Below are 27,258 nucleotides of genomic sequence, written 5' to 3' on the forward strand. Positions count from 1 at the left end.
CACGGATGCGGCGGCGGGCAGATCCCCGGCGAGACTTAGAGCAACGGCCCTCCTGGTCTTGAGCACGCGAATAGGGAGGTCGGCGCAGTGCTCGCATGCAGAATCTTCGAGCGCCGTCTCGGCGTGCGCCAACCCCAAACAGGCGATGCAGTGCTCATGGGAGTCCGGCTGCTCCAGAGGTCCCGCGCAGACAATGCAAGTAGTCGACCTCGTAGTCTTGATTGAAGATGTCATGCTGAGTGAAGAAGAGAATACTGACGTTCGTCGCTCTTACACCGCTTTTTATACGCTTCTGCGGTCACGCGGTCAGCGACGATTGGCCAGTGCCCTGCAATGGCGTTGTTCAATAAGATTTCAGTGTCTGGTGAAGTGGGAGGAGTTAACCCATTGCGTTAGCTGATGCAATGTCGAGAGACCGCTCTCGAAAGGGAACTGATAATTCTCCAAGTCCCATGTAAACGCAGTTGTCTGCATAGCCGGTTTATTGATTTGCATGTAAACGCATGAAAACAGTTTTCTATAATAAGCAGATAGTTATCCGCTTATTCTGTGCATGTAAGGTACTCACTGTTCAAGTTCACGTCTGACTGACAGCTGAGCTATGACGTCTAATTTTATGAGTCTCATATTGAGACTTTCTAACTCTAGCACCCCCCGGCTTCACGTATGAATGAAACAAACTGGGTGTGAATGACTGTAGAGGCTCCAGGTGCTCATATCGCCGTGTTTGGAATAAAAATTTATGAAATATTACCCCCCCTTGCAGAAATCTTAAGTAAACATATAAAATTGAACTAATATTTCTCCAAATATCCATACTTTGAATTAAAAGCCCCGATGGATGTTGTTTTATCGAGTGCTTTTATGAAAATCACGGAGGAGTATTTTTATCAATGAGTGCGGCTGAGGTCATATTTCAAATTAAAGGTATGTACCGTTTTTTATTTTCATAACTCCTGACAAAAATGAAGAAATTACTGTCACTATAGGATTTTCAGAATAAAATAAAGGTCAAAAACTATATCTTTAGTCTTAACACTTTTTAATGATGTATAGTTGTTTTATGTAAGTACATTTAAACTAACAGTAATTTAAATTATGTAAATAAAGAGCTCTTCAGTGGGCTGGCATCCTCGTGCAGGTTAACAGGTTTTTAACAAATAAAAAAATATGTAAATTAGAGGGAGTTCTGAAGGATTTTGTGAGATTCAGACCAGCTTGTAGGAAGACACAGTGGTAAAAATGGAATTTATTAACAAAAGATAAACAAGAATAACTTAAAACACTACTAAATGATACTAAAATACTAAAGAATAGAAAAAGATAGAAACTAAAATGCAAAAAATAGAAAATTGAAGTGACTGAGTTGAATTTATGGCAGAATGTTTTCTGTTTCTGATAAGATGAAAACCTTATTTCTAATAATCCAAATAATCAAAGAATTATCTGATAAACGTTAAAGAAATCAGTTATGCAATATTGAAAGTCACATATGGTAACAGTTACTGATAGAATACACAAATGCCATGGTTTCAGGAAAGATTTGGTTGTGTTATATTTACGATCTGTGAGGTCGAATGAGCTGTCCTTTGGTGGCCCGTCGACCACTTGTCAGGCTTTTCCGTTCTGCAATGAGGAAAGAGTCAGGTTCAGTTCAACAACCTTGAACACGAAGTGCTGTGAAAATGTTGATCTCCAGGAAGCACCGATGGGATTCTAGCGATCTGGAACACGCAGATGAAAGCAGTGGGGTGTTTACCATTTCGGGGGCCCTATGCAAAGTCCAAGAACCAAGGCCCCCCATGCCCCAGCATTGCCCAAGGTTTTTCAATTGAATTGCACAACAATAATATTCAGTATATAGAATTAAGTGATATATATATATATATATATATAAACCGGGTTTATTTTGTTTTACACTGCTTAAAATAACACTAAATTGTTACAGTTTGGTATGACAAAAATTCTTGGTTTAAAAAAAAAAATTTGCGCCCCTCTCAGATATATCTTTTGCTTGCAAATGTATTATAGGATGTATTTAAAACAATATAATTAATACTGCAACTCCAGTATCTGACATCTTACTAAAAAAAACAAATGAGGAAAAAGAGGAAGCATTAGATTATTATTTAGACTGATCTAACAAACTGAACTAACAAACACCAGCAAACAATATTGTAAGTTGGTTATTGCTTGAATTTATGAATGGGAATCACATAAAACTCTCATGTTCATATTGCAAAAACAAACTTACTGTGAGGTACAACAAAGCATATAGACTAGACATACACTAAAGATGAGATTTTAATGACAATGATGAGATACAGAATATGAATGATTTATGTATTTTAGACATGATTTAAACCCCTGCGTGGTGTCTTTATAATGTTTATACCTGTACGAGTGTGGAACAAAAGATGCGTGTCACTGATCAAACCAAACCAAACCACCAATCACAAGTGTGAAGCCTGAAGTCTTTAAAGTAAACTTGACCATCAAGTGAATGTTGTGCAGTTACGAGAGCACAGAACGAGTCGAGCGAGCGCTCATTCCAGCACTTGTGTGGCTGCATTTGTGCGCGCTGTGCAGAGGTGCGCTGTCCCGTAGTCGAGTTCGCTCATGAAGTAGTCTGTGCCCTCGCGAGGATGCGCGCATATATTTTTCTGCATGCATACTTGCAGATTTCTCGCTCGCGCATGCTTTATCCATGCCTAAGATTTGGGTCTGAATAAACATAACATACTTTCGCACACCTTGTGGCCAGTAGGGGGCCCCCCAAGCGAGGCCCTACGCAATTGCGTGGTTTGCGTGGTGGGTAAACACACCTTGATGAAAGGCTTCTTGAAGTGTAGGTTTGCTCTTCTGAGCTTCACCTTGTTGCAGACGTAGGTTATTGCCTTTCTGGACATGAGGCTCGAAACGTGGTGTGATCCACTCAGTCTCTGGACACACGGGCCAGAGACTCAGAACTTGGTTGATCTGGTTCAGTCTCTGTTGTCGAACTCAGAACTGTAAAATCTCAAAAAGAGATTTACAAACTTGGTTGGTTTTACAATGATCTGTTATTGTCTCTCTCAGCGGGAGATAAGAAGTTGTGTGCTCTGTTTCAGTCTCTTAGCACAGGGCCTGAGACTCAGAGCTTTGAGGTGTTTATTGTGTGCTGTTTCAGTCTCTAGCACGCAGCCGGGAGACTCAGAACGAGGATTTACTCTGTTAATGTCTCTTTTTCGTGATGAGATTCAGAGCGAGGAACGTCTGGAAGAAAGGAACTTTTATAACTTTAGATAAGGAGGAGTTTGCATTTTGGCGCTTTCCTGATGCAGAGCCGTGATTGGCTGTTGATGTCAGAGGAAGCCCACAGAAGGTGATCCACCTCTCTTCACTGTGAGGAACTCATTTGCATTGCATAAAGTACAGAGTTTAACTTTGTCTTTAGAATTTCATTTATACATTTTCCACTTACCAAACCATTTCCACAATACCATTGGCATTGTCCTGAATGTAAAAAGTATAAACATGACAGCAAAATGTTACCATATCAAACATGCATTCATTCATTTGTTAATAACTGTGATTATTTGAACAGTTTCATAACACAGAGATTTAAATTAAAAATGCCGTGGTTTTAAACGAGTATGAAGTCCATAGGTGATGGTTTTAAGTCCATTTTGGTGGTGGAAGGATGAACAGATTTGTCCTTTGGTTTAGCCAATACTTAAAAAAATGTTTTTCCTTAAGGAATGTTTATGACCACCACCCTGCCTTCATGAGATGGCGTGGAGGGGTTTGAAAGGTTGAGAACCAGAGATTGTGTGGGCCAATCAAAACGTCCTCTCCTTCTCCACTTTGGCACTGAGGTCGGCCATAAAAGATGTTAGTCAGTTGTCTTATCTGATTGACTGGACACTTTGTTAACCCACCAAAATCTGGTCCAAATGTAGCAATTGGGGAGGGGTCTGGAATGCTTTGTTGTACGCTGTTCACTACACCATGATGCTTCAAGACAGTAAGAGTGAAAGAGTAAGTCAGGCAGGCATAACGGTCAGAACTGGCTGTAAAGGGTCAGTTAGCAGAGTACTGACAGAGGCTGAGGAATGCCTGCGACATCAGGGTTGCCAACTTTGGTGATTTGTCTGGAGTGAGATTTCTCCACAAACATGCGCATGCAGCCTACTGGAAATTTTGGCCGGTGGACACCACAAGCCTCTTAACATCTAAACCAACACCGACTACATTCATTTCCAAATGTTTGATGTTTTTGTTTTGATAAGTTTATTTGTGTTTCTGGCAAGTTTCTTTTTGTTTTGATAAGTTTCTTTTTGTTAAATGTTACTTTGTCTATTTGATTTATTATGTGATTGTTATGATCAGGGCTTTGCTGAAAGAGAGCTGAAAGTTCATCAAGCTCCCCTGAATAAAGTATGGTTGATTAACTAAGGTCATAGGGCCTTATCTTGCACCCAGCGCAATTGACTTTGTCAGTGACGCATGTTTCATTTGTATTTTGCACCGGCGCACAGCGGGTTTTTCCCTCCACAGACGCACGTCGGCAAACTAGGGAATGAACTTGCGCTCCCTAGGCGGTTCAGCGCAAAAAAGGAGGCGTGTTCCGGCGCAAACCATCCCTGATGCTATTTTCCAGTTTCAAAAAACAATTGCGCCACTGACCAAAAAAACTAGTTTAAAGTCAAAAGTTAAAGTTAAAGTTGTTCATTATGCTATTTTAAGGGCGCATGCTTGACCATAATGTATAGAGTGCACAAGGCGCACATACTTTGCATCTAATCTACACAGATGCAACAGTTATTTTTGCAAATCATAACTTGTTACAATAAAAAATATTAACACATGAGATAAGGGGAATCATAGTGGTGAGCATTGTGGTGATAGTTTTTATTTATTGTGTGGCTGCATTAAAACATTATCATGCAAATAACGATTAAAATATTTTCATAAGTTTGTTGTGTGGCTGTATTATGTTTATTTTATGTTAATTAATGTATGTGAACTGGAGTTGTAAGTGCACTTTGGGGTTGGACTGCTTGCGTTTCTTGGGTCCAATTTCAAAGCCCCCAAACCGCCTTCAACACTTTCAGCGGTGAGGGTGGACGCAGCTATGTCCTCTGCTGGCGTCAGGTCCTGTAGAGGCAGATCCACCTCCCGTTACACGGCGTGCCCGATTTATGCTGGCAAGCTTGGGATTCCCCCGTCTCCTGACATCATTTTAGCGCTTGGCGCAACGTCCTGGGGATGCCAGCTGATGAGACAATTGTGGCTATTTCCTCCCACACCTGTTTAACCGACGCTGATTTGGGCGGGTTTCTCCTATCCCCACACAAAACAACTTCTCTGTCTTTGACTGCTCTTACAAGAATGTCGGTCTCCTCGGCTCCTCGGCTGTGAACCCTTATTGATTTGCGCCTGGGGCAAGAGTTATTTCTCCCGCCTGGAAAATAGCAACAGCACCCAAGATCCGCCCACAAAGTCACTTGCATTTTGCGCTTCACACTTGCGTTTCAGATCATTAAAATAGGGCCCATAATCTCTGAGGTTAATGCATGAGTGAGGACTAATCATGGCATTGCATTTATTCTACTTTATCATCAACTCATGATCTGATTCAATTGGTTGTGTTAGTAAACTGAGGTTAATATGCAGTGGCGGAACTAGAATTTTTTTTAATGGGGTAGCCAGGGGGTGGCCAAAGCTACTTTAGGGGGTCCATAGTACATGAAAAAAAATGACGTTTAACCATGTATCAAGAAAGCATAAATGAATCTTTTGATCGCATTAGATGTAAACATAATGAGGGGGAATTTTAAATCTTTCTACTGTATTTCTTACATCTGATTTACTGTCTGTTAAAGGGATTCACATAAAAATAAAAATTCTGTCATCATTTACTCACCCTTATGTTGTTCTAAACCTGTATTTTATTTTAATAAACACAAAAGAAGATATTTTGATAAATGATGGTAAGCACACAATTAATGGTATATCCATTGAATTCCATCATGTTGTTTTTATTCCTACTATGGAAGTCAATGGTTAACAGCTGTGTTAACCATCATTTATCAAAATATCTTCTTTTGTGTTCATCAGAAAAAAGAAATTCGCACAGGTTTAGAACAACATAAGGATGTAGAAATGATGACAGAATTTTCATTTTGTGAACCATACTTTTAATGAAGCAAAAGATCAGGAAATCTAAAGTCCATGATAAACCTTAAACTTACTTCAAATAGCAGAGCTCAACACAAAGGATGTTTTGATTAATCTTTATTTACGAAGATACAGAAGATGCAAAAGTTTTCTTTTTTCTTTTGATATTTAATCAACTTTAATGACAAAGAGACTTCAACAGGTTAGGCTAAGACCGGATGCAATAAAATGTTTATTCGTTTAAGACGTACAGTAACCAAATGTTTAGTATGAAAATCACCAAGACAGCTGTTTTGACATATGAACATTTGTCCGTTTAAGCCAAAAAGATGTGAAAATGAAGTCCTTTAAGCTCTGGCTTATGCGCGTCGCGCTTTCAAGTTCAATGTGGCAATCCAGTCGAATTAACAATCATACAGTAGCCTATAAAGATCACGTCAAGAATGAAAACATGGTGCTGGGTTTTGTTGTAAAAAGAATTAGTAATCTTAGACTTTATTCAGTCCACAAGAAAATTACCACATATCCAGCATATACGGTGAAATCATGTAGTATTAGCAATGTACGACTTCACTTACATCATTTTAAAGAGATTCCAAGCATTATGTAGACATGACATTTATATTCTGATGGTATGAAAAGCACAACATTCAGTTTTTATAGACACGCAAAAAATGACACTTTAACGTTTTAAATGATGTATAAATCATATCTGTATGTCCAAAATTAGCAGAGTAATCCAAGTCTCTTTGTGCAGTGATTGAAAAATAAAGAGTTCATATAAATATTCATAATGTTTGTTTTTAACAATGTGCTGCGCTGTCGCACGTCGAAAATAAACATAGCGATTAAGTGAAAGTAGCGCATTAAATTTAGGGTGGCACACGGGGTGGCCAGTGACATGTCAAGGGTGTCCAGTGCCACCCTGGACACCCCTCTGGCTCCGCCACTGTACGGAGGAGTTTGTTTTTAAGTCGCTCTCGTGGAACTTTGACGTCACCGGCTGTCGGTTCTTGCGGCGCCGCATGAGTGTAGTGTAGCAGCGCATTCACGTCCGCTGGGAGATTTGAGAAATGTTCGTAAAAATCAAACAGTGTAATGTTTTCAGCGAGGTGGCAACAGGGGTGGCAAGGACTTCGTCTGGGGTGGCAATTGCCACCCCAATTAGCCCTCTGGCTCCGCCACTGAAGCAAAAGTCAGCTGCAAATCAGGGCCAAACAGATCCCAGTTGTTCTATTTTTGCTGTATACTTAATACATATAGGCTATAATTGTGTACATTTAGGAAAATAAACAACTTTAATTTAACCTATATACATTTTGTGGAAAATAATTTATTTTTAGTGTAATTGAACACTTTGTATATTGACCCCCCAAAATAATACCTTGCCACCCCTTTGCCACCCCAGTTTTAAAAGTCTAGCTCCGCCACTGCTAGCCAAATGTCAAATAAAAAGGACCAATGGGTTTCTGATTAGGTGTTTCCTGGGCTGGTCTGTCGAAAAAAAAACATCTTACACTAACTTTTTTGGAAAATGCAGTACATTGCCACGGCGCCATTTAGCGCCATTAATGAATTACATTAAAACGAAGCAACAAAGAACGAAAGCAACGGGGCTCCGTTGCGCAATTTGGGTAGACAAAATAGTGTGAGATGTATATGTCATGTCTGTATGATACTCGCTTTCTGTTTCTTGTGTCAGATCACCGCTCTCTGGACTGTCCATCTGACACAAGAAACAGATGGGAGGGGTGGAGCTTGATTGGGCCAGCCCAGTGTCAGTATGGAAAATGAACCAATGGGCCGCTGTCCCTGCTTCATGGGCCGGTTGTTGGCCAATTAAAAAAAGAATCATATTATATTCACTGGCCCCCAAGGACGTCGGCCCACCGGGCATGCCCGGTATGCCAGATTACCAGTCCAGCCCTACCCCAGTCCGACACCCCTGATGTGATGTGTCCTTTAATACCTGATAACATAGTCTGCAGTGTCGATCTCTCTTCCACAGCTACTATTCTTCAGAATCCCTCCACTCCCAACCACAGCACAGTGACTAATAGGCTGTTTACTCCAGGGAAAATCCTTCAAAGACAAAAGTTTACTAGCTTTCAGTATTAAACAAGCCATTTTATGCACCTGTACATTTTAGGCTTATATCTATATATACATGCATTATAAAGTATTTGATCTGACATAGCTTTAAAAAGAAACGATTTAGCAAATACTAGTATATACTAGTGCTGAAATCATTACAGAAATGAATCACGAGATAGAAATGAATTTTTTCATTTGACAATGAAAATATTTTCAACCAACTGACCTGCAAAGTTTAGGAGCAGGGTTAAATACCTCCAAATTAAAATATTGAATTGTTCAATGAACTGAAATAATCTTCCCTTGTAAAAATATAAAAATGTCACTTGTACCTCAGGAAGCATGTCGTGAAGTTCCTCATTTATTTGATATGTCAGTTTTGAGCTCGTCTCATATGGAACACTTTGATTGACAGCTGTGTTCTGCTTTGTGTAGTATAAAACACCTGTTGCATTACAACAGGCACGCAGTCTTACTCTGTAAGAAGAGTAAAAAAAAAGAGTAAGATGATGTAGAAAATGTAAATGCATTCATTTGGACGAGGTACAGTATATAGTATTAATGTACAGTTATGTTCAAAATAATAGCAGTGCAACATCAGTAACTTGATAAACCACTGTTATTCGTAGTAGTAATATTTCTGCATTGGAAATGATTTACTTACAGATGTAGTAGTGTAATAGAAAAACTATAGAGTCATTGGTAATGAAATAAGCAAGTTATTAACTTGTTTAGTGAAAGTGGCGAGATCAAAATAATAGTTAATTCTGAAAAAACAGCTTCTTTTTGTCCATTATTAGGAAAGAGGGGAAGCAAATGTTTCACCCATTGTTATATAATATATCTGCTGCTGAATTTCAATAGTTTTAAGTGAAGTTAAATCTTAAGAAATTTCTTCAGTTTTAAGTGCCACAGAGAAAAATGTTGACTGCTGTTTTTTGGACAACTTAATATTTGAAGAGTTTCGTTGCAAAACGAGATAACTAAGTTTTTAACATTTTTGTCAAAACATGTTTATTATTATGTTATCATGTTATTATTTTGTTTTATGGTGCTACTTAGCTGTATTTTTTAAGTTATGGAGGTTTAAATCAAAACAAACCAACTGCAGTTGAATTGGAATGCACAACCAAAAAAACGAGATTTCTGAAAAATAAACGAAACTGAGTTTTTCCCTTTAAAAAAACAAGACAGACTTGATCAATGATCACGTTTAAATGCTCTCTCATAATGTGATTATAATGGGATTTTGGTAATATTGCGATTATACTTTACCTCATGTTAAACACAATACTTCGATAAAAATAATGCGATTAAACTCATAAGCTACATTGGGATGGCAATTTTGATGGGTTTACATAAGCAAAAGCTAAGTGCAATCACACATGGCCAGACACCCCTTAGACTACTTTTACATTAGTGCATTTCCAAGGGCTCTTTTTAATCACACATGAATGTGTATTCATGACACAAACACCCAAAACATGAACATAAGTACTACAATTTCACTAATGCGAACAAATAACATGACAGCCGGCTTTAAAGTGACAGTTTGTTGTTTATGTTGTGTTAAATTGAATGGTTTGCACCCTAAATAGTGCACCTAACTGCCACTTATAACACTGTAGCTACCTATATGCGCAAGATGCAAACTATAGGACTCTCTCAGTGCTCCAGGAAATGTACATCCCACAACAATTCATGTTCAAGCCTGTTAAACTGAATCAAACTCTTTCCACATAGAAAGTAAACATCACTAATCAAACCTCTTTTCGGACACCTTGGCTTTAGTGTAATCTGTTATGTCTGTTTAAATTGCTTTCCTAACTATGTGTTTAATTAGAAACAAAGTCTATTATTTGTAGAGATGTTCCGATACCCTTTTTCTCTTCCCGATACTGATTCCGATACCTGGGCTCAGGGTATTAGCCGATACCGAGTACTGATCCAATACCTGGCTGTGTATCTGTATATTAGGGTTGTGACAATTAATCGGGCAAATGCGCGTTTTCTCAATGAATGAATTTGAATGAATTACGGTGAAATGCAGGCACATCCAAAAGCCAGGGGGCGCTCTCGCTTAGAAACACCATTTGTGCCACAGAAGAAGTAGTATACCAAACACTATTCCAGGAAATGTCTAAAGGAATATTTATATCGCTGTTCTTCAGATTGTTTCAGGTATTTTCATGATAATAAAGAATATTTTAAATTATTGTGTTTGACGAGTGTTGCTTTTTTAAATGCACGTTATAAACGAGTCAAACTTGTAGTGATTTTAGATTGATAAGGACTTCCTACTGATCACGGAGCCGTAGTACATGCACAAGCTGTGCATGAAACACTGAATCGGAGCCTTACGATTCAGAATCGATTTCAGACAGGTCTTTTTAATGGGAGCGCGATGCATCGATGCACATCCCTACTGTATATACAGCTGTGCATACTACTAGCCCTGTATGAATTGATATAATTATTTTATGGTGTGCTTCAGACTTATTCCTGTATAAAACATGAACAAATATATACAGTGGACTAGAGTATTTCTGTTATCTGAAAGACATTTGACATTAATATTATTTATTTTTATTATAAGTGAAAAAACTTCAGCTGCAACTACAAATCTAACACTGTAAACTGAAAAGGTATTTGAGTTTTAGAACATAACTGTATAACATTATATAACAGTGCAACAAATAAATCAAGGAATATAAAAATATTATATATGAATATTGGCCACAATTCTGGTACTGGTGTCGGAATTGGAACAACCCTAATTATTTGAACTTAAAGGTAGGGTAACACATTTTGAAAAATGCTAACGGTAGCCGCCTAGCAATGAAATCCCGATCCCACCCTCAAGTCAAATCGCCATCCAAAGTCACGCCTCTTTCCAAACACATGAACACGCACAGATCAGACGGTCATGTCTCATGTCTCATTCACCAGTGAGAGAACTTTGCAGTACAAAGTAAATTTACATTATAATATATAATATTTTTGTAATATATAATATTACAAAAAAACACTTCCAAAATAACCAACATAAACAACTGGTTTACATCAGAATTAGTTTAAGCACACGTTCGGTTTTGTAGACGTAGTAACTATATCGTTATGCTAATCCGTAAACGAACACAAATTTCATAAGCAACACAACGTTTCATCAAAGTATAATATCTGAATCCATCTCAATACAAACATATCGCGTACCTACCTTAGCAAAATAAACAGTGCAACGACCCTTTCAGACCCTTTGCCTCCTGTAGCTGTTTGCATCTCGCGGTAAAGCAGTAAAGTTAACGATGTTAATTTGGATTTTTGCTCTTGCTGATCCAGGCAGTTTTTGCTGTTGTTGTTATAAAAGATGCATTTAGTTTTGTTGCTCCTGTGTAGGTTGTCAATTCAGCAGAAAAGTTTGCTGTTCTCGCTGTTTACAGACAGAGCGCACGTGAACGCGCCGATGACGTATAGTGTCTGCGTGTACTCGCTGCGCGGTGGGAATTCAAATTACACTTACTTATGAGGGACATAAAAGGAAACGTCCGTTCGGACCGAAATCTATGATTTGTTGAACATTTTTTGGTCCTACGCCTTTCACAGATGACATAAATTTTTACAAATACATTTAAACAACTTAACACAGTGATTGCTATCAGGATGTGAGGAGACTTTTAACCAGCATAACAAAAAATGTTTCAGGATCAAATCTGTTACCCTACCTTTAATTTTTTTAACCTTGTGATCCTTTTAGTGTTTTATTACAACTGTCTTCCTTGTGTTGACAATAAAGTGAAAGGCTCTAGTAGCCAGAGTCTAACAAAATCCCTCAGAGATGTAAATTATGAGATAATGGCATTGAGCAAAATTGGAAATACGATCATTGGTTTGTAACTGTATAAGAATGGGAACTTTGAATGAATTGTTCAGACAGTCAGTCTTGCAGGTATCTCCATTTTGTTGTTAGTTTAGTTGGCATCTGTGACGCTTTGTCTTGAGACTTCTTTCTAAAAACGTAGTTTAATATATTTCACAACAACATAAACAAAAATGGAGTAAGCAGGGGGGTATTGCAGAAAAGTAGAATTAATAAAGCCAGGATAACAGAAAAGGCCCAGATTGACATAGTTTAATCAGGGCATTCTGGCTTAGTCTATTGCACGATTGCTAAGCCAGGATGAGAACGTGCAGCTATGTCAAGCCAGGTGTAGCTAGCGAGGATAAGTGCATTCTTAAACAGACCACGGGATCGATCACAGAATCACTGATGCAAAAATTGATAAAAATTCATCATGAAACTGCAAACACTTAACTACTACTATGTGCATCTACAGTATTTGATGCAAAAAAGTGTGCATTATCCTAAAAAAGCTATTTATTTCCTATAACAATTTATATTTGGTGGAACTAAACAGAAATCATTGAATTATTATAAAATGTATGTACAGGATTTGAGCATATGAAGAATTTTTTTAAGGAAAATATTAGGAAAAGGCAACAATAAAAATGCCACCTGCTAAGAAGCAAACATGCTGGTGTCTCTGTAATACCAAGAAGCCCTCAATATGGGATCCTTCAGTACATAAAAGTGGTTACATGACAGAACTTAGAATGAAACACGACTGCCCTCTACTGGTCACGTCTTTCATGCAATAGAACATCACTCATTCCAATGGCCAAATCTGTAGTCACACTATAATGGTCATAGGTTTCAGGATTAGTCAAAAACATTTTTAGCTTCTCTCTCTTTTAGCTTCTTTGTGTTAATAAACACAAACACACAGTAATAGTGATTGATCTGTTTGTAGCGCAACCTTCTGATTGGTCAAGCTGGGGTAGTCTGTTGTGACTAATCACTCGCTTGGAGTGTGTGTCAGAAAACTGTGTCACATTTTTTTTGTGAATAGTCGTTACATGGGTAGTGACAAAACACGAGATTCAAATTTGATATTTCCATGTTAACGGACTGCAAAAAGCTATGAATGACTAACTTGTAAGACTAGTCAAAGCAGTTTATGCAACCGCCCACAGTTGCTGATTTTCGACATGTGCCTCTGGGATGTATAAAGGAGTAGACTGTAAAAAAATTACTCTGGAGGGGGTTTAATACAACCCGTAAAAATTAGTTATAGTTTACTCAAGTATATAAGCTAGCAAGTAAAATACAAAATAATGGGTACATTCTACCTTCACTATCTATTTTATACCAGTAATAACTGCAACACTATCCATAAGCTTAGCATGCCAGTCTACTGAGGTAAATGAGATCAGTTTCTCCTCTCATTTCAGCGTCTCCTTTCATTTTTAATAGTTGTTAAATTTAGGTACTCTTCACTCAATATATATATATATATATATATATATATATATATATATATATATATATATATATATATATATATATATATATATATATATATATATATATATATATATTAGAATCTACCCAAACAAAGTGAGTGCAAATTGTTACAACAATTTTATTGAGCAGATTCTATTGGTTGTCTTTTACAGTGTACACCACCTTTGAAAAACTTTATTAAACATTAATGCTTCTTAATATAGAGTAAAAGTAACAATCTTTAGGATATGAAAAATAACACATTAAATCAAATGAGGTGATGGATGCCTGCAATATCTTGGTCTCTTTGTTTTAAAGAAGACACTTTATAGTTTTTCACTGAAGTGTCTTGAGTTCTAAACATTAAATTAAAAAATTGTTACAGCAGTTTAAGTTTATTTAAAATAAAATAAAATAATGCAATAAAGTATATACTTTCTAATCAAATGTATTAAAAAAATTTGAACAAACAAACAAGGAGGCTTCTATCACACTTTTAGTGGTTTTACAAAAAAAAGCCACTAGGTGTTAATGGTTTGCTGCATGCTCGCAAATCACAAATTAATAAATTACTGTCACTGCATAATTATTCATGAAAAAGGTTTTTGAAAATACATTCTTAAAGCTTCCAATGATATACAGTTTGTCAAGATTTTTGAAGAAATTAATAGGTTATTAGTGTTGTGACTATATAATTATTCATATGTATTCCTACGGTGTGAGTAACATTTAATGAAATGGCTGTCACTACAAAATTTCTATCATCCAATAGCTTTGAAATATGGCAAATGGCTTTGAAATATGAAAACTAATTCCCAACAATATACAGTTTGATTATTTCAGGTTTATAGGATATCTAATAGTAAATATGAAGAGTTTGGTTCCAAAATGCGAAAAACGGCAAAATCAGTTCTGTATTCTGTCATCTTTTCTCCCTTTTTTTGCAAACTGTGACAAACGGGAGTCTTCATTCTCAACAAATCACAGCGCACCACAGTGTCGGCGCCAGCCGAGCGCTGATGAGGGGGCGTCTAAAATACCAGAGGGGGCGATCACATGAATGCATATAATTCCCCCAGCTAGAAAATACATAGGTTTGGTACATTAAGTTTTAACGTGTTATAAACAAACATCTCTGTAATACAACCACAAAAACTACAGCTACAGTGAGCAACGTACAAAGCTCTGAACAATACAACAACAACAACAAAAAACCGCATACCTAACTTTACATATTAGCACAACACTGCTCATTTGAAGTTCAGAGGTAGTGGCAGTTGCTGTAGTTTCTTTTTAATCCATTTTCGAATGTCCATGGTGAAATTAGTTAATGCAATATAAAACCTTGAAATTATGAAATGTTCATACTTCGTGTTTGCTTTCAGTAACATTAGTTAAATTTTACGTAATGGTGGGTGACAGTGTTGGCAAATAGAGTTGATGGTTTTCAGCCCCAAAACGGTCCAAACGCAACATTTTATCAACATTTTGGTTCAATTTGATCATATAACGTAGTTATTTTAACTGCCACAAGTAATGCACCATAAGCTAACGTTAGCGATTAAGCAGCTAGAGAATCACAATAGCAAAATGACAACTCGTTTACATGTACAGCTATGCTGTAGGATAGGCTAATTCAAATTCGTTAATTATAAATTCAACAACTTCTGTTTTTTATCTATTTACTCCTGATAAACAGGTGTGTGAAAGAGAGAGATCGTACAGGCTCGCTTACCTTTAACGTTAAATGCAGAACAATAATAGGCTGTTGGTTGTACGTTAACTTCAAAGGATGCTGAAGAACATGAACATCTGAACTTTTCAAAACTATGTACAGTCTGGCTAAAGTTCATGGGGCCAGAATTGACTTAATGACAGCCGAACATTTGGATCTGTGCACCTGAAATGCTCCGATAATTCATCCACGCCACGGCATTAATTGATGTGTGACAATCCGGAGTAGCTACGGTTTGCAGAACTTGCAGTGCTATTTTCCATATATCCATTGCTAGGCCCAGGTCACTCTCCCACTCCTGTCTGTAACTTTTTATTTTTACACAAAAGGCTTCATGCGCTGCTGAAAGACCCAAAACAGCCGGATGATGTCAAAGTACCGCGAGAACGATTCGAGAAATCATACTAAGTGTCATTTCGTCTCGCTCTCGCGGCATTTTGACTTCTTCGCCTGACAGTTCTAGCGGCGCCGCATGAAGTCGAACAAGCCTATACACATGGAGTGGGCGTGTGTCACGGTAGAATACATGCACACTTGTTTTTTTGTTTTGTTAAATAATTAGACTCTAAAATTCACTTCAGGAAGACAATACACAAGGCAAATGTGATTTTTAAATAGCGCATTTTATCATTAAAATCCCATTCAACATTAATGGTGATCTGAGGGGGCGGGATAGTGCCAGTGAGGGGGAGACGCCCCCTCCTGCCCCCCCGTGGCGCCGGCCCTGGCGCACCATTCCACGCATTGTAAACAATTAGGGCGGCGCTTGGAATACACACAGAATCCTAGTTTTCCTCATCCACTTTGTACTTTGTGATCAACAAACAAACAAAATGATACTTTTGATTGCATTGATAAACCTGTGACGGTTTTCTGTGGCGGGGAAGAAATGTAAGCCATCAAAATCAAATATTTTACATGAGAGGCACTCAGGCGAAGGAAAAATGGCGGCTGTTGCTTGTTCTCACACGACAGCATCAAGCTTCTCTCATATAACACATTGACCCCAGGGGATCTTATGAAAAACGTTCCATTATTTACTCGAAGTCAACGAAAATCGAGCAGGACCAAAACATTTTACAGCTGATCGCTGTCAAAAAAGTTCAACGACAACATCCCAAGGATGACCGCAGCAATGACAGTGTTCTTAATATGACAAAGTTAGTGTTTTGATTAATTCCATTAATGTTTTTAATCAGTGTATACCACTAGTCAACTAAATGATTATAAACTCTAAAAAACATTGGGTTAAAATTAACCCAACGCTGGGTTAAATATGGACCAACCCAACACTGGGTTATTTTAACCCAACAAGTTGGGTTGATTTTTGAACCCATCTGTTGGGTAGAAATAATTTTTTGTTGGGTTGAAACAACCCAATGTTTGGTTAATGTGTTTAAAGCTGAAATTTTGGTGGTTTAAATTGCTTGAATTGATTGAAAAAGCATAATTATTGCCCATGAAGAATAAAAGTGTCATGATTTCGGTCTTACCGGCCACCTTGTCTTTGTTTCCTTATGTGTTGTGTTTTGTTTTGACAGCTCCACACGTGCGCGCCTTTCACCTGGTGACCTCATTATCATTGACTCTTCTCACCGGCGTCACTCACCTGATTCTCATTTTTGCCCATTCCGGTTTGATTTAAATTCCCCTCGTTTCCTCTGTTCTTTGCAAGTTCGTCTTTGTATGTTCATGCCGCACTAGCTTTGTCTAGTTCTTGTCTAGTCGTGTTTGTTATTTGCTAATCATAGTCTGTGCTCTCTGATGCCTTTATTATCCAGATCCCCTGTTCAGCTGTATTTTTCCCCGAGGGGTTATTTCCTGTCATCGCCCACAGTCTGCTGGATTTTCTCGTTTCTCCACTCTCGCACTCTCTCGGCTGGAGTGGCAACAGCAGAGTAAGCGTGTCTCCAGTTAAAGGGTTTCCCAGAGCGCTGTCCACATCTGAGCGCTGTCCAGCATCTCCACCTGCTGAGGCACCATCTACACTTACCTCTCTCTCTCTCTGTGTCCACTTAGGACCGTGACTGAAATTTCTTGTGATCACCGCGTCTCCCACCTGGAAATTTCTTCCTAACATTTGATTGTCATGATGTTTCTTTTGAATATTTTGTTTCCATTCCACCTTCATTCTGCGGTCGGGATGTATCCTGTCCAACATTGATCTTAACTTCCTCCCTTGTAATAATTCAGCCGGCGACAGGCCCGTGGTGGACTGTGGTGTAATACGGTAACTGAACAGAACTCTTGCCACTTTAGTGTTCAGGCTTCCGCCAGCTGCTTTTTTCATCATTGCTTTAAAAGTTTGGATGGCACGCTCTGCACAGCCATTGGAGGAAGCATGATAAGGCGCAGAAGTGATGTGTTCAATCCCATTTTTTTCATGAATTCTTCAAACTCTGTACTAGAGGTCTACACGGAAGACCCGAGACCCGAAGACCCGGGACCCGACCCGGGACCCGTACGGGTTCGGGTCTATATTTAAATAATCAGCCGGGTCCGGGTCGGGTCTCAATCTATTACTTCGGGTCCCGGGTCTGTTTAACATTGTGGGTAATACCCGAGGTCAATCGGACTCGGAGAACACACACTCACATTTAAATAAAATATTTCAAAATCAGCAACAAAAACTTAGATGAACTGTCGCATAGCATGCATTTTTTCTGACGCTAAAATTGCGTTAAAAAGTTTATATTTGGTTGCTCCAACCAGGCAGCTAACGCGCATGTGCTCTTGTAATGTTTCTCTGGCTACCAGTCAGGAGCTTCTGCAGTGAGACGCAATGACTTTACCTTTGACAATTGGCTCTTTTATTTAGAAGGCGGGACCTATTCCGCCGTACCGCGCATTTTGCACTGACTTCTCTAATTTTTATAATAATATTATAAATTGACCGTCTTGCTGTTATATCTAAAGTTTTCGTGACTCAAGAGCACAGAGATGATAGCAAAGAAGCAAAGCTAACGAAAGCAGCCATGGCACTGAACGAGCAATCGTTATTATAATCCAAATGGGCAAACATTATTAAGCAAGTTGACCCGATGTAAAACTGCGTTATTAATCACCATGACTGTAAAGTGGACTTTAAAAGCTGGAATAAGCATTAAACATTTCAATTGTCAAGAGAGGAAAAACATGGATGGAACTTTCTTGGAAATAAGGATTGTGCATCAGGAGGGAGAAGACTAACTTCTATGGGTAAGACAAAAAGTTTAATTTTCGCTACTTGTTTATTGACTTATTAATAACATTTAGCTAAAGCATATTTGCCGGTCGGGTCTGTGTCTTCCCGGACGGGTTCGGGTCCAGATTTTAAATAATAGACGGGTCTTCGTCGGATCCGGGTCCAGCTTTTAAATAATAGACGGGTCCGGGTCGGGTCCGGGTCCAGCTTTCATAACAACAGACGGGTCCGGGTCGGTTCAGTGTAGCACATTTGCGGGTCTGATCGGGTTCGGGTAGGAATTTTTGGACCCGTGTAGACCTCTACTCTGTACTCACAAAGCAAGATGCATTATCTGACACAATTGGTATACCATGATTGCTAAAACTCTTCCTTAGACATTCAATCGTCATGGTTGACGTAGCAGACGTTACAGGATAAGCATCTTGATTAAACATGTGACCCATAAAAGGTCCTGCATAGTCAATGTGTAACCTTTGCCAGGGTTTGCTGGGCCACTCCCAGGGATGCAGTGGTGCTAAAGCTGGCGAATTGCGATGTTCTTGACATGTGACACATCTTTTAACAACACTTTCAATGTCTGCGTCCAACTTCGCCCACCAAAAATAGCTGCGTGCTAAAGCTTTCATTCTTGTGATACCAATGTGTCCGTGATGTAGCTGCTGTAACAAAATGTCTCGTCCTGGTGGCGACACCACTACACGGGAGCCCCACAGTACACATCCATCTTGTACACTTAATTCTGTTTTCCTCAAAACATAAGGTTGAAAAACGGAGTCCTCTACTTGTGGCGGCCACCCATGCTGAATGAACTGGGCTACTCTGGACATCACAGGGTCTCTACCTGTCCATCGACTCATTTCCACTGACGAAATGAGGGCTACATTCTCCATCATCAAAACACGTTCCTCTTGCTCTTCCTCGAGAGACTGCTGAGGTAGAGGAAGCCGACTCAACACATCTGCGTTACTATGGTGTTTCCCTGGCTTATAAACCATTTCATATTCATATGCTCTCAAGGTAACGGCCCATCGCTGTATGCGAGGAGAAGCCATTTGGGGCACTGCTTTCATTTCGTTGAAGAGGGCCAGTAAAGGTTTGTGGTCAGTACAAATGACAAACTTTCTTCCATATAAATACTTATGAAAGCGCTGAATGCCGAACATTACGGCTAGGCCTTCTTTATCTAATTGAGAGTAATTCACTTCAGCGGCTGTTAAAGTCCTGGACATGAAGCTGATTGGTTTCTCCTGCCCACTTGCTAAGCGATGCGACAAAACCACTCCCACCCCATAAGGGGAAGCATCACAGGACAGGATCAGAACTTTTTGGCTATCATAATGTACCAACACCTCTGATGACTGCATGAGTCGCTTAGATTCCTCAAAAGCTTTTTCCTGTTCAGCTTTCCATTTCCAGAGGGTTTCCTTTTTAAGCAATCCATGTAACGGTGACAACAATGTTGACAGGTTTGGCAGGAACCTGTTGTAGTAATTAAGCAGTCCCAAGAAAGCTCTTAATTCTGTGACATTGGTCAGAGCGGGGGCTTCTTGTATTGCCCGAACCTTATGTGGCAACGGGTGAAGACCAGAGGCATCCACTTTATAGCCTAGGAACTCCGCTTCATGTTCCATGAATACACATTTGTTGCGTTTCAAGCGTAGACCTGCTTCCTGCAATCGTGTTAATACCTGATTTAATGTTGTCAGATGGACTTGGTCATTCTGACCCGTCAGCAGAATGTCGTCCAGATATACAGCTACATTCGGGATGCCGGCTAACAAACTCTCCATCAGTCGTTGAAATATGGCTGGACTGGAAGAAACACCAAATGGAAGACGATTCACCTGGAACAAAACTTTGTGCGTATTAATAGTGACATAGGGCTTTGATGACTCCTCAAGCACTACTTGCTGATACGCATGACTCAGATCTAGTTTACTGAACTTTTCACCACCTGACAACTTCTCAAACAAATCCTCCAATTTTGGTATTGGATACTGCTCCAGCTTCGAAGCTTGGTTAACGGTGAGGTTATAGTCTCCACAGATACGAACGGAACCATCAGGTTTTAACACAGGCACAATCGGTGCAGCCCACTCTGAAAACTTCACAGGCTCAATAACCCCTTGATTTATGAGTCTCTCCAACTCCATCTCCAACTTTTTCCTCATGGCATAAGGGACTGGCCTGGATATATAAAACTTTGGAGCCATGTTTTCATTCACATAAATTTTTGCTGGCAGGCCTCTCCAGGTTCCCAGTTCCTCCTTAAAAACTTCTTCCTTCTGCCTTAAAGGAATAGTCTACTCATTTTCAATATTAAAATATGTTATTACCTTAACTAAGAAGAGTTGATACATCCCTCTATCATCTGTGTGCGTGCACGTAAGCGCTGGAGCGCGCTGCGACACTTTGATAACATTTAGCTTAGCCCCATTCATTCAATGGTACCACTCAGAGATAAAGTTAAAAGTGACCAAACACATCAACGTTTTTCCTATTTAAGACGAGTAGTTATACGAGCAAGTTTGGTGGTACAAAATAAAACGTAACGCTTTTCTAAGCGGATTTAATAGAGCAACTACATTGTATGGCGGAACAGCACTTTTGGGAGTACTTCAACTCGCCTGAAAAATCCGCTCCCCATCCCGACTCATAATGGGGTGGGAGGGTGTTACTGCGCCGAGTCGAAGTACTCCCAAAAGTGCTGTTCCGCCATACAATATAGTTCCTCTTTTAAATCCGCTTAGAAAAGCGCTACGTTTTATTTTGTAACACCAAACTTGGTCGTATAACTACTCGTCTTAAATAGGAAAAACGTTGATGTGTTTGGTCACTTCTAACTTTATCTCTGAGTGGTACCATTGAATCAATGGGGCTAGGCTAAATGCTATCAAAGTGACGCAGTGCGCTCCAGCGCTTACATGCACGTACACAGATGATAGAGGGATGTATCAACTCTTCTTAGTTAAGGTAATAACATATTTTAATATTGAAAATGAGTAGACTATTCCTTTAAGACTGCCTGCAATGTCAATTCTGGCTGCTGTATCTTATTTATAAGGACACAGTTCATTCCCAGCTCCTTCATCCATGCCCTACCTAACAGGTTAGGTCCTGCAGTGGTTACGACCTCTATGGGTAGCTGCTTAACATGGTCTTTATACTTCACAGTAACCTCTGCCACTCCCAGGGTCCCCCCTTAAACTGTTGGTCTACAGGAAACGAGGATCTGCACACTCTCTTCACATGTCCCTTTTTACCACATGCATGACATTTTTCATTTAGAAACCGACAGTCTCTAGCCATATGTTCACCTCCACACCTGTAACATGTCAATGTTGTTTTTCTACCTTGTCCTTTAAAGTGTGACGACACATTATGCACTATTAGTTGGGATGCAGTTGTACTCACAGTGCCATCCAGCGTTTGCAAATCACGGACATCTCTGTTTGCAGTCTCCATAGCCAGCGCCAAATTTCATAGCGCTTTCAAAAGTAAGCCCCGGCTCCGCCAATAATCTCCGTTGCATGCGATCATCCGCTATGCCACACACAAGCCTGTCGCGTAGCATCTCTTTCAGCTTATCACCGTAATTACAATGTTGAGCGAGTTCTCGTAGTACCGCCACATACTCTGTCACAGTTTCCTTTGGTGATCTATTTCTCGAGTTAAACTTAAATCTTTGGACAATCTCACTAGGCTTCGGGTTAAAATGCGACTGCAGCAGAGCCGTTAACTCCTCATATGACTTCTCTCCAGGCTTGTTTGGACTCAGTAAGTTTCTCATTAAACTGTACGTCCTACTGCCAACAGAGCTTAACAGTATTGCTCGCTTCTTCTCCTCATCCACGATCCCATTTGCCACGAAAAGTGTCCCAACACTTCCATATATTCCTCCCAAGCTTGAGTCTGACTGTCAAAGGCCGTAAGTGTTCCTATCATAGCATTTGCCATCATTAAGCTTTGATCAGCGTTAGCTTCCTCCTCGTCATTCAACATTAGCCAAGCGTCCGCGTTGTTTATCTCGTTACAACATCCTCGTCGCCAAATGTAATATCCTTGCAATTAGTAAAGGAAAAGCGGACCACGGTATAGCTATTAGAGTCTTTACTCAACACTTAGAGACAACATGATGCATGAGCAAAATCACTTCCTTATATGTATATCACATGACCTATGACCAAGCCATACTCCCAACTGAATCACCACTGCCCCCTAGAGACAACTCCAATTTCCAGTAACAAAGATATTCCCATTTACTACAGTAAGGAATAATGTATTGGCAGCATGTCATCACAGAAAAAAGCCCCAACAGTTTCTTCAGGACAAATGTCACAAACACATTGGTTTATTCATTTGTAAATTTAATGTCGGATATGTAATTAATAGACATTGATATTTAATTTTTGTGTAATATTAAACAGTTCCTGTCAAAATCATTTGCAGCATCAGAGTTTTTAGTTTTGAGCAGTAGTAGAATGTCACGACTGGCCAATCAGAATCTAGCATTTTATGGTTAAATGTAACAAATAAGATCAACACAAAGTTGCACAAACAGTCATCATACTGTATGATCAACATGAATTATCACCTTAGCATGACAAATAACTACACAGACTTCTTATAGAAAGGATTCTGTTCTTGGGAGTTTGTAAACAACGGGCTCCAAAAACACCCACATTGATGTGCACTGCTTGGTAAAATTAATGTCCAAAACATAAAAAGTTTAAAACACGTCAACAGCACCAAGGAGGGTGTATTGCTGGAGTGACTGTCTGTCAAAAACAACGAAGGGTTGATGGCACAGATCGCCATCTTCCAAGCCAAGCACAAAAGAGAATGGTTTTGTCACCTCAGCCTCTGAGAAGAATGCAACCATGTTTGTCACGAATAATGAGAGGAAGCAAATGCAAGTTAAACGGTTTATTGAAAACACAGAGTTATTAGAAATGATGGTAGCTGGACTGAGGCGATCAGCGTGATGAAGCGGGTGAGTCGAGTCGGTGATATAATCCACAGGAACACACAACACGAGACTACAACAACAATCTGACAACGGACATTGGGTTATAGTGATGTTAGGTTCTTGAACGAATCGTTCTTTTGAGCCGGTTCTCAGGAAGTAACCGGTCGAGCCGGTTCACAAATCGAACTGAATCGAACTTTAGTTTTGGGCATAAGTTCCGGGTTGATGACGCAGGACGCACAGCCGAAATAGCGCGTTGAACTAAAAAGGAACCGAACGAAGTTTGTCGATGATTGCCGAGGCGAGGATTGCCGATGATTCTGACGGATGAGTTGCTGACACTGTGTGTGAATCACTGAGGATTTGAATGAGCCTGATGCGTGAAATTTCTTGATTTATTAGTTTCTTGATATGCTTGTGTCACGGCTAGGGGCTGGCTACTAAACCTAAAGCCACGCCCCTTCTCAACTTCCACCTCGAGGAGGTCCCCAAAGCCAACCCAATGACCAAACAACACGAGAGCAGGTAAGTATTAAAACAAACTTTATTTAAATATTTAAAATAACTGGGGGAATGGGGAAGGGGCAATTAAAACTAACTTCCTCTCTGCCTTCCAGGCAGACCACAGCACGGGAAGGTGGCAGAAAGGGGAAGGGGGCAACGGAAGTCCCAGGGGCTGGGGACCAAAGTATAGGGGGGAGTGGGCCGGGAACACAGGCTCCTGCCAACTCCGCTATCCGTGGCGCCCTCCTCTTCTCTCCTGGAGGCAAAGACAAATAGTGTGAACTTGGGGTTTATCTCTCTCTCTATCTGCGGTACCTGTGTCACGTCGGCCCAATACTTCACGGCTCACTCCACTTTGTGTTTCCTTCCACAGGCTTCGACGGAGACACGAAGACTCGTTTAACCTGGACTGGGATCGTCCTCACCTGTCGGTTTGCTGCTAGTTCTTGGTAAGTATGGTTCTTTTTCCACAGGTCACTCTCCTAACATCCACTCCCGTCTTTTCTCTCCCTTTACAGGCAGCTTGGACACAACAACACAGTTAGTGCAACTTGGATACTTCTCACCTCTCTGCTGTTTACAGCTCTGGCATGTGTGACTGTCCACAGTTCGTTCTACTGACGTTCACTCTCGTTCTCTCTTCCTTTACAGGCAGCTTGGACACAACAACACAGTTAGTGCAACTTGGATACTTCTCACCTCTCTGCTGTTTACAGCTCGGGCATGTGTGACTGTCCACAGTTCGTTCTACTGACGTTCACTCTCGTTCTCTCTTCTTTCACAGGCAGCTTGGACACAACAACACAGTTAGTGCGCTTGGATACTTCTCACCTCTCTGCTGTTTACAGCTCGGGCATGTGTGACTGTCCACAGTTCGTTCTACTGACGTTCACTCTCGTTCTCTCTTCCTTTACAGGCAGCTTGGACACAACAACACAGTTAGTGCAACTTGGATACTTCTCACCTCTCTGCTGTTTACAGCTCGGGCATGTGTGACTGTCCACAGTTCGTTCTACTGACGTTCACTCTCGTTCTCTCTTCCTTCACAGGCAGCTTGGACACAACAACACAGTTAGTGCGCTTGGATACTTCTCACCTCTCTGCTGTTTACAGCTCGGGCATGTGTGACTGTCCACAGTTCGTTCTACTGACGTTCACTCTCGTTCTCTCTTCCTTTACAGGCAGCTTGGACACAACAACACAGTTAGTGCAACTTGGATACTTCTCACCTCTCCGCTGTTTTCAGCTCGGGCATGTGTGACTGTCCACAGTTCGTTCTACTGACGTTCACTCTCGTTCTCTCTTCCTTTACAGGCAGCTTGGACACAACAACACAGTTAGTGCGCTTGGATACTTCTCACCTCTCTGCTGTTTACAGCTCGGGCATGTGTGACTGTCCACAGTTCGTTCTACTGCGTTCTGGTCGACAATGTACAGGGGCGGGCTTACGACAGCTGGCCTGCACAGAAAGGCGAACGACGATGGTTTTCCTAGGGGGCGCCGGGGGCAAAAACCCTCTCGGCGGATGCGCTGGTCAGCAGGGGGCGAACGTCACACCGTCTCACCGGGCCGAGCGCTGCCCTATCCTCAATGCCCGTAGGCCGATCGAATGCCGGACAGGGGCGCCCCTTTGTAGAGACCACGGGGCGGCGGAACTCCTTCGCCTCTCACTCTGCCACAAGATAGAACACACAGGTAAAGTAGCAATATACAGGTTCGTGGTTGTACTCACACACGCACTGCCAGCTTCCCAATCTTCACCGCCACACTCTGCAACTGTCGACACACCAGACGGGCGACTTCCAAAAAAAACCCACACCGTCACTTTACACTTGAATCGCACACAGCGTACAATAATGGATGTTGCTCACAACCGTCAGCCTCTCCGTCTCTCCTTAGCAGAAGGGGTGATGCGGGGTACGTCTGACAAGACACACAGCACTTGCACAGCAACCCACAGCAAATACACAGCACCACTTCAATGTGAAAAGTTTTCAAATGACATGGACTCACCCCCCCACACTACAAGTGTACACACGAGACGCCCGACGTCCTCCTCTTCACTAAGGTCAAATGGGGGCGATGGTACCACGGCCGGAGCTTTTGGTTCTGTTGCTATGGCTACTGGATCCACTTATTCCTGCGGCCCACCTACCACGCTGAGTCAGGGGTAGGGCCGCCTCCTGGAGGCGTTCGATAATACACAGGTTAATAGTTATGCTTCAGTTATCCAGAGCCAATACTCACAGCGATCCTCTTGATGATTAGTTTACAAACTGCTTCGTTTCCTTCCTCCTTGGTTACTCCAAGCGTGTCACAATCACCGTTGTTGTCTTCTACCCACAGGGTTTCCTCTACGGTAACATCCACAGAGAACTACGAGAGAGAAAGAGAGAAAATGCAACCAACTGCCAACGTGTAACGGACGAGCACAGCTCCGTACCTCAACTCACACACTACACACCCAAACTGTGATTTACACTGCTCTTAAATACTCCTCTGTGTGCTGTAACCCTCCAATCAACCAGCGTTCCTCTTAAACACGCACAGCTGTGCTTGATTTCGCTGATTACAGCCCTCGCGATGCTACCGGATGTCCGGTGTTTCCTCTTCCCGGTCTGGGCGGAAACATCCGGGCGGAACCAAAGTTTCCCGACTTTTGGTTCCGCCCAAAAGATCGTCACCTTGTGACATCCTCCCCCGCCAATGCATTCTAGTCCCTGGAATGCCTCGGAGTCGTCCACTCACCGTAACGGGCAGGGGGGCGGCCTCGGTTCTCCCGTTGGGAGCGTCTCACGGGTGAATCGGGTTCGGCTGGCTCGTGTGCTAACTCTGGTTGTCCCGGGGGTTCAGCTGGCTCGGGTGCTAACTCTCGCTGCCTCTGGGCAGCCGGGGGTTCAGCTGGCTCGAACGCCAACTCTCGCTCTCTCGGGGCAGCCGGGGGCAACGCCACCGCGGGTCGGCCTGGTACCACAGCCTATCCTCCCATCCAGGGAGCCGCCGGTACCGGCTCCACAACCCTTTCCTCTGCTGCTTCAGGATAGTTGGGGCAGGGGCGAATCATGTTCCGGTGTACCACCCGCTCAGGGCCGGCCTTTCCTTCCGGCCGGATGGTGTACACCGGCTGTCCCGGTCTCTGCTGCCTACAAATCACATACGGGATGGTCTCCCAGCGGTCACTTAGCTTTCCTTTGCCTTGCCGCCTATTGTCCCTCGCCAAGACCCTCTCTCCTGGTAACAGGGGGGCATCCCGGGCCGTCCGGTCA

At 41.2% G+C, this 27,258-nt stretch overlaps 1 protein-coding gene across 16 annotated transcripts in view; it reads right to left on the minus strand.

Moving 5' to 3' along the window:
* LOC135775928 (alpha-2,8-sialyltransferase 8F-like) overlaps positions 1-27,258 on the minus strand; it is a 1,056,838-nt gene that overhangs the window by 530,709 nt on the left and 498,871 nt on the right. For 15 of the 16 annotated variants that reach the window (XM_073813068.1, XM_073813069.1, XM_073813067.1 and 12 more), the window contains 2 exons: positions 8,589-8,733; positions 8,132-8,244 (listed from right to left, as the gene is read on the minus strand). In XM_073813068.1, coding sequence (XP_073669169.1) covers positions 8,132-8,244; positions 8,589-8,733 — 258 coding nt within the window. Of the gene's footprint in view, positions 1-1,562; positions 1,627-8,131; positions 8,245-8,588; positions 8,734-27,258 lie in introns of all 16 variants that reach the window. The other variant, XM_073813070.1, reaches the window with a different exon arrangement.

The sequence above is a fragment of the Paramisgurnus dabryanus genome, chromosome 21 (assembly GCF_030506205.2).
Source record: "Paramisgurnus dabryanus chromosome 21, PD_genome_1.1, whole genome shotgun sequence".
NCBI classification, from domain to species: domain Eukaryota; kingdom Metazoa; phylum Chordata; class Actinopteri; order Cypriniformes; family Cobitidae; genus Paramisgurnus; species Paramisgurnus dabryanus.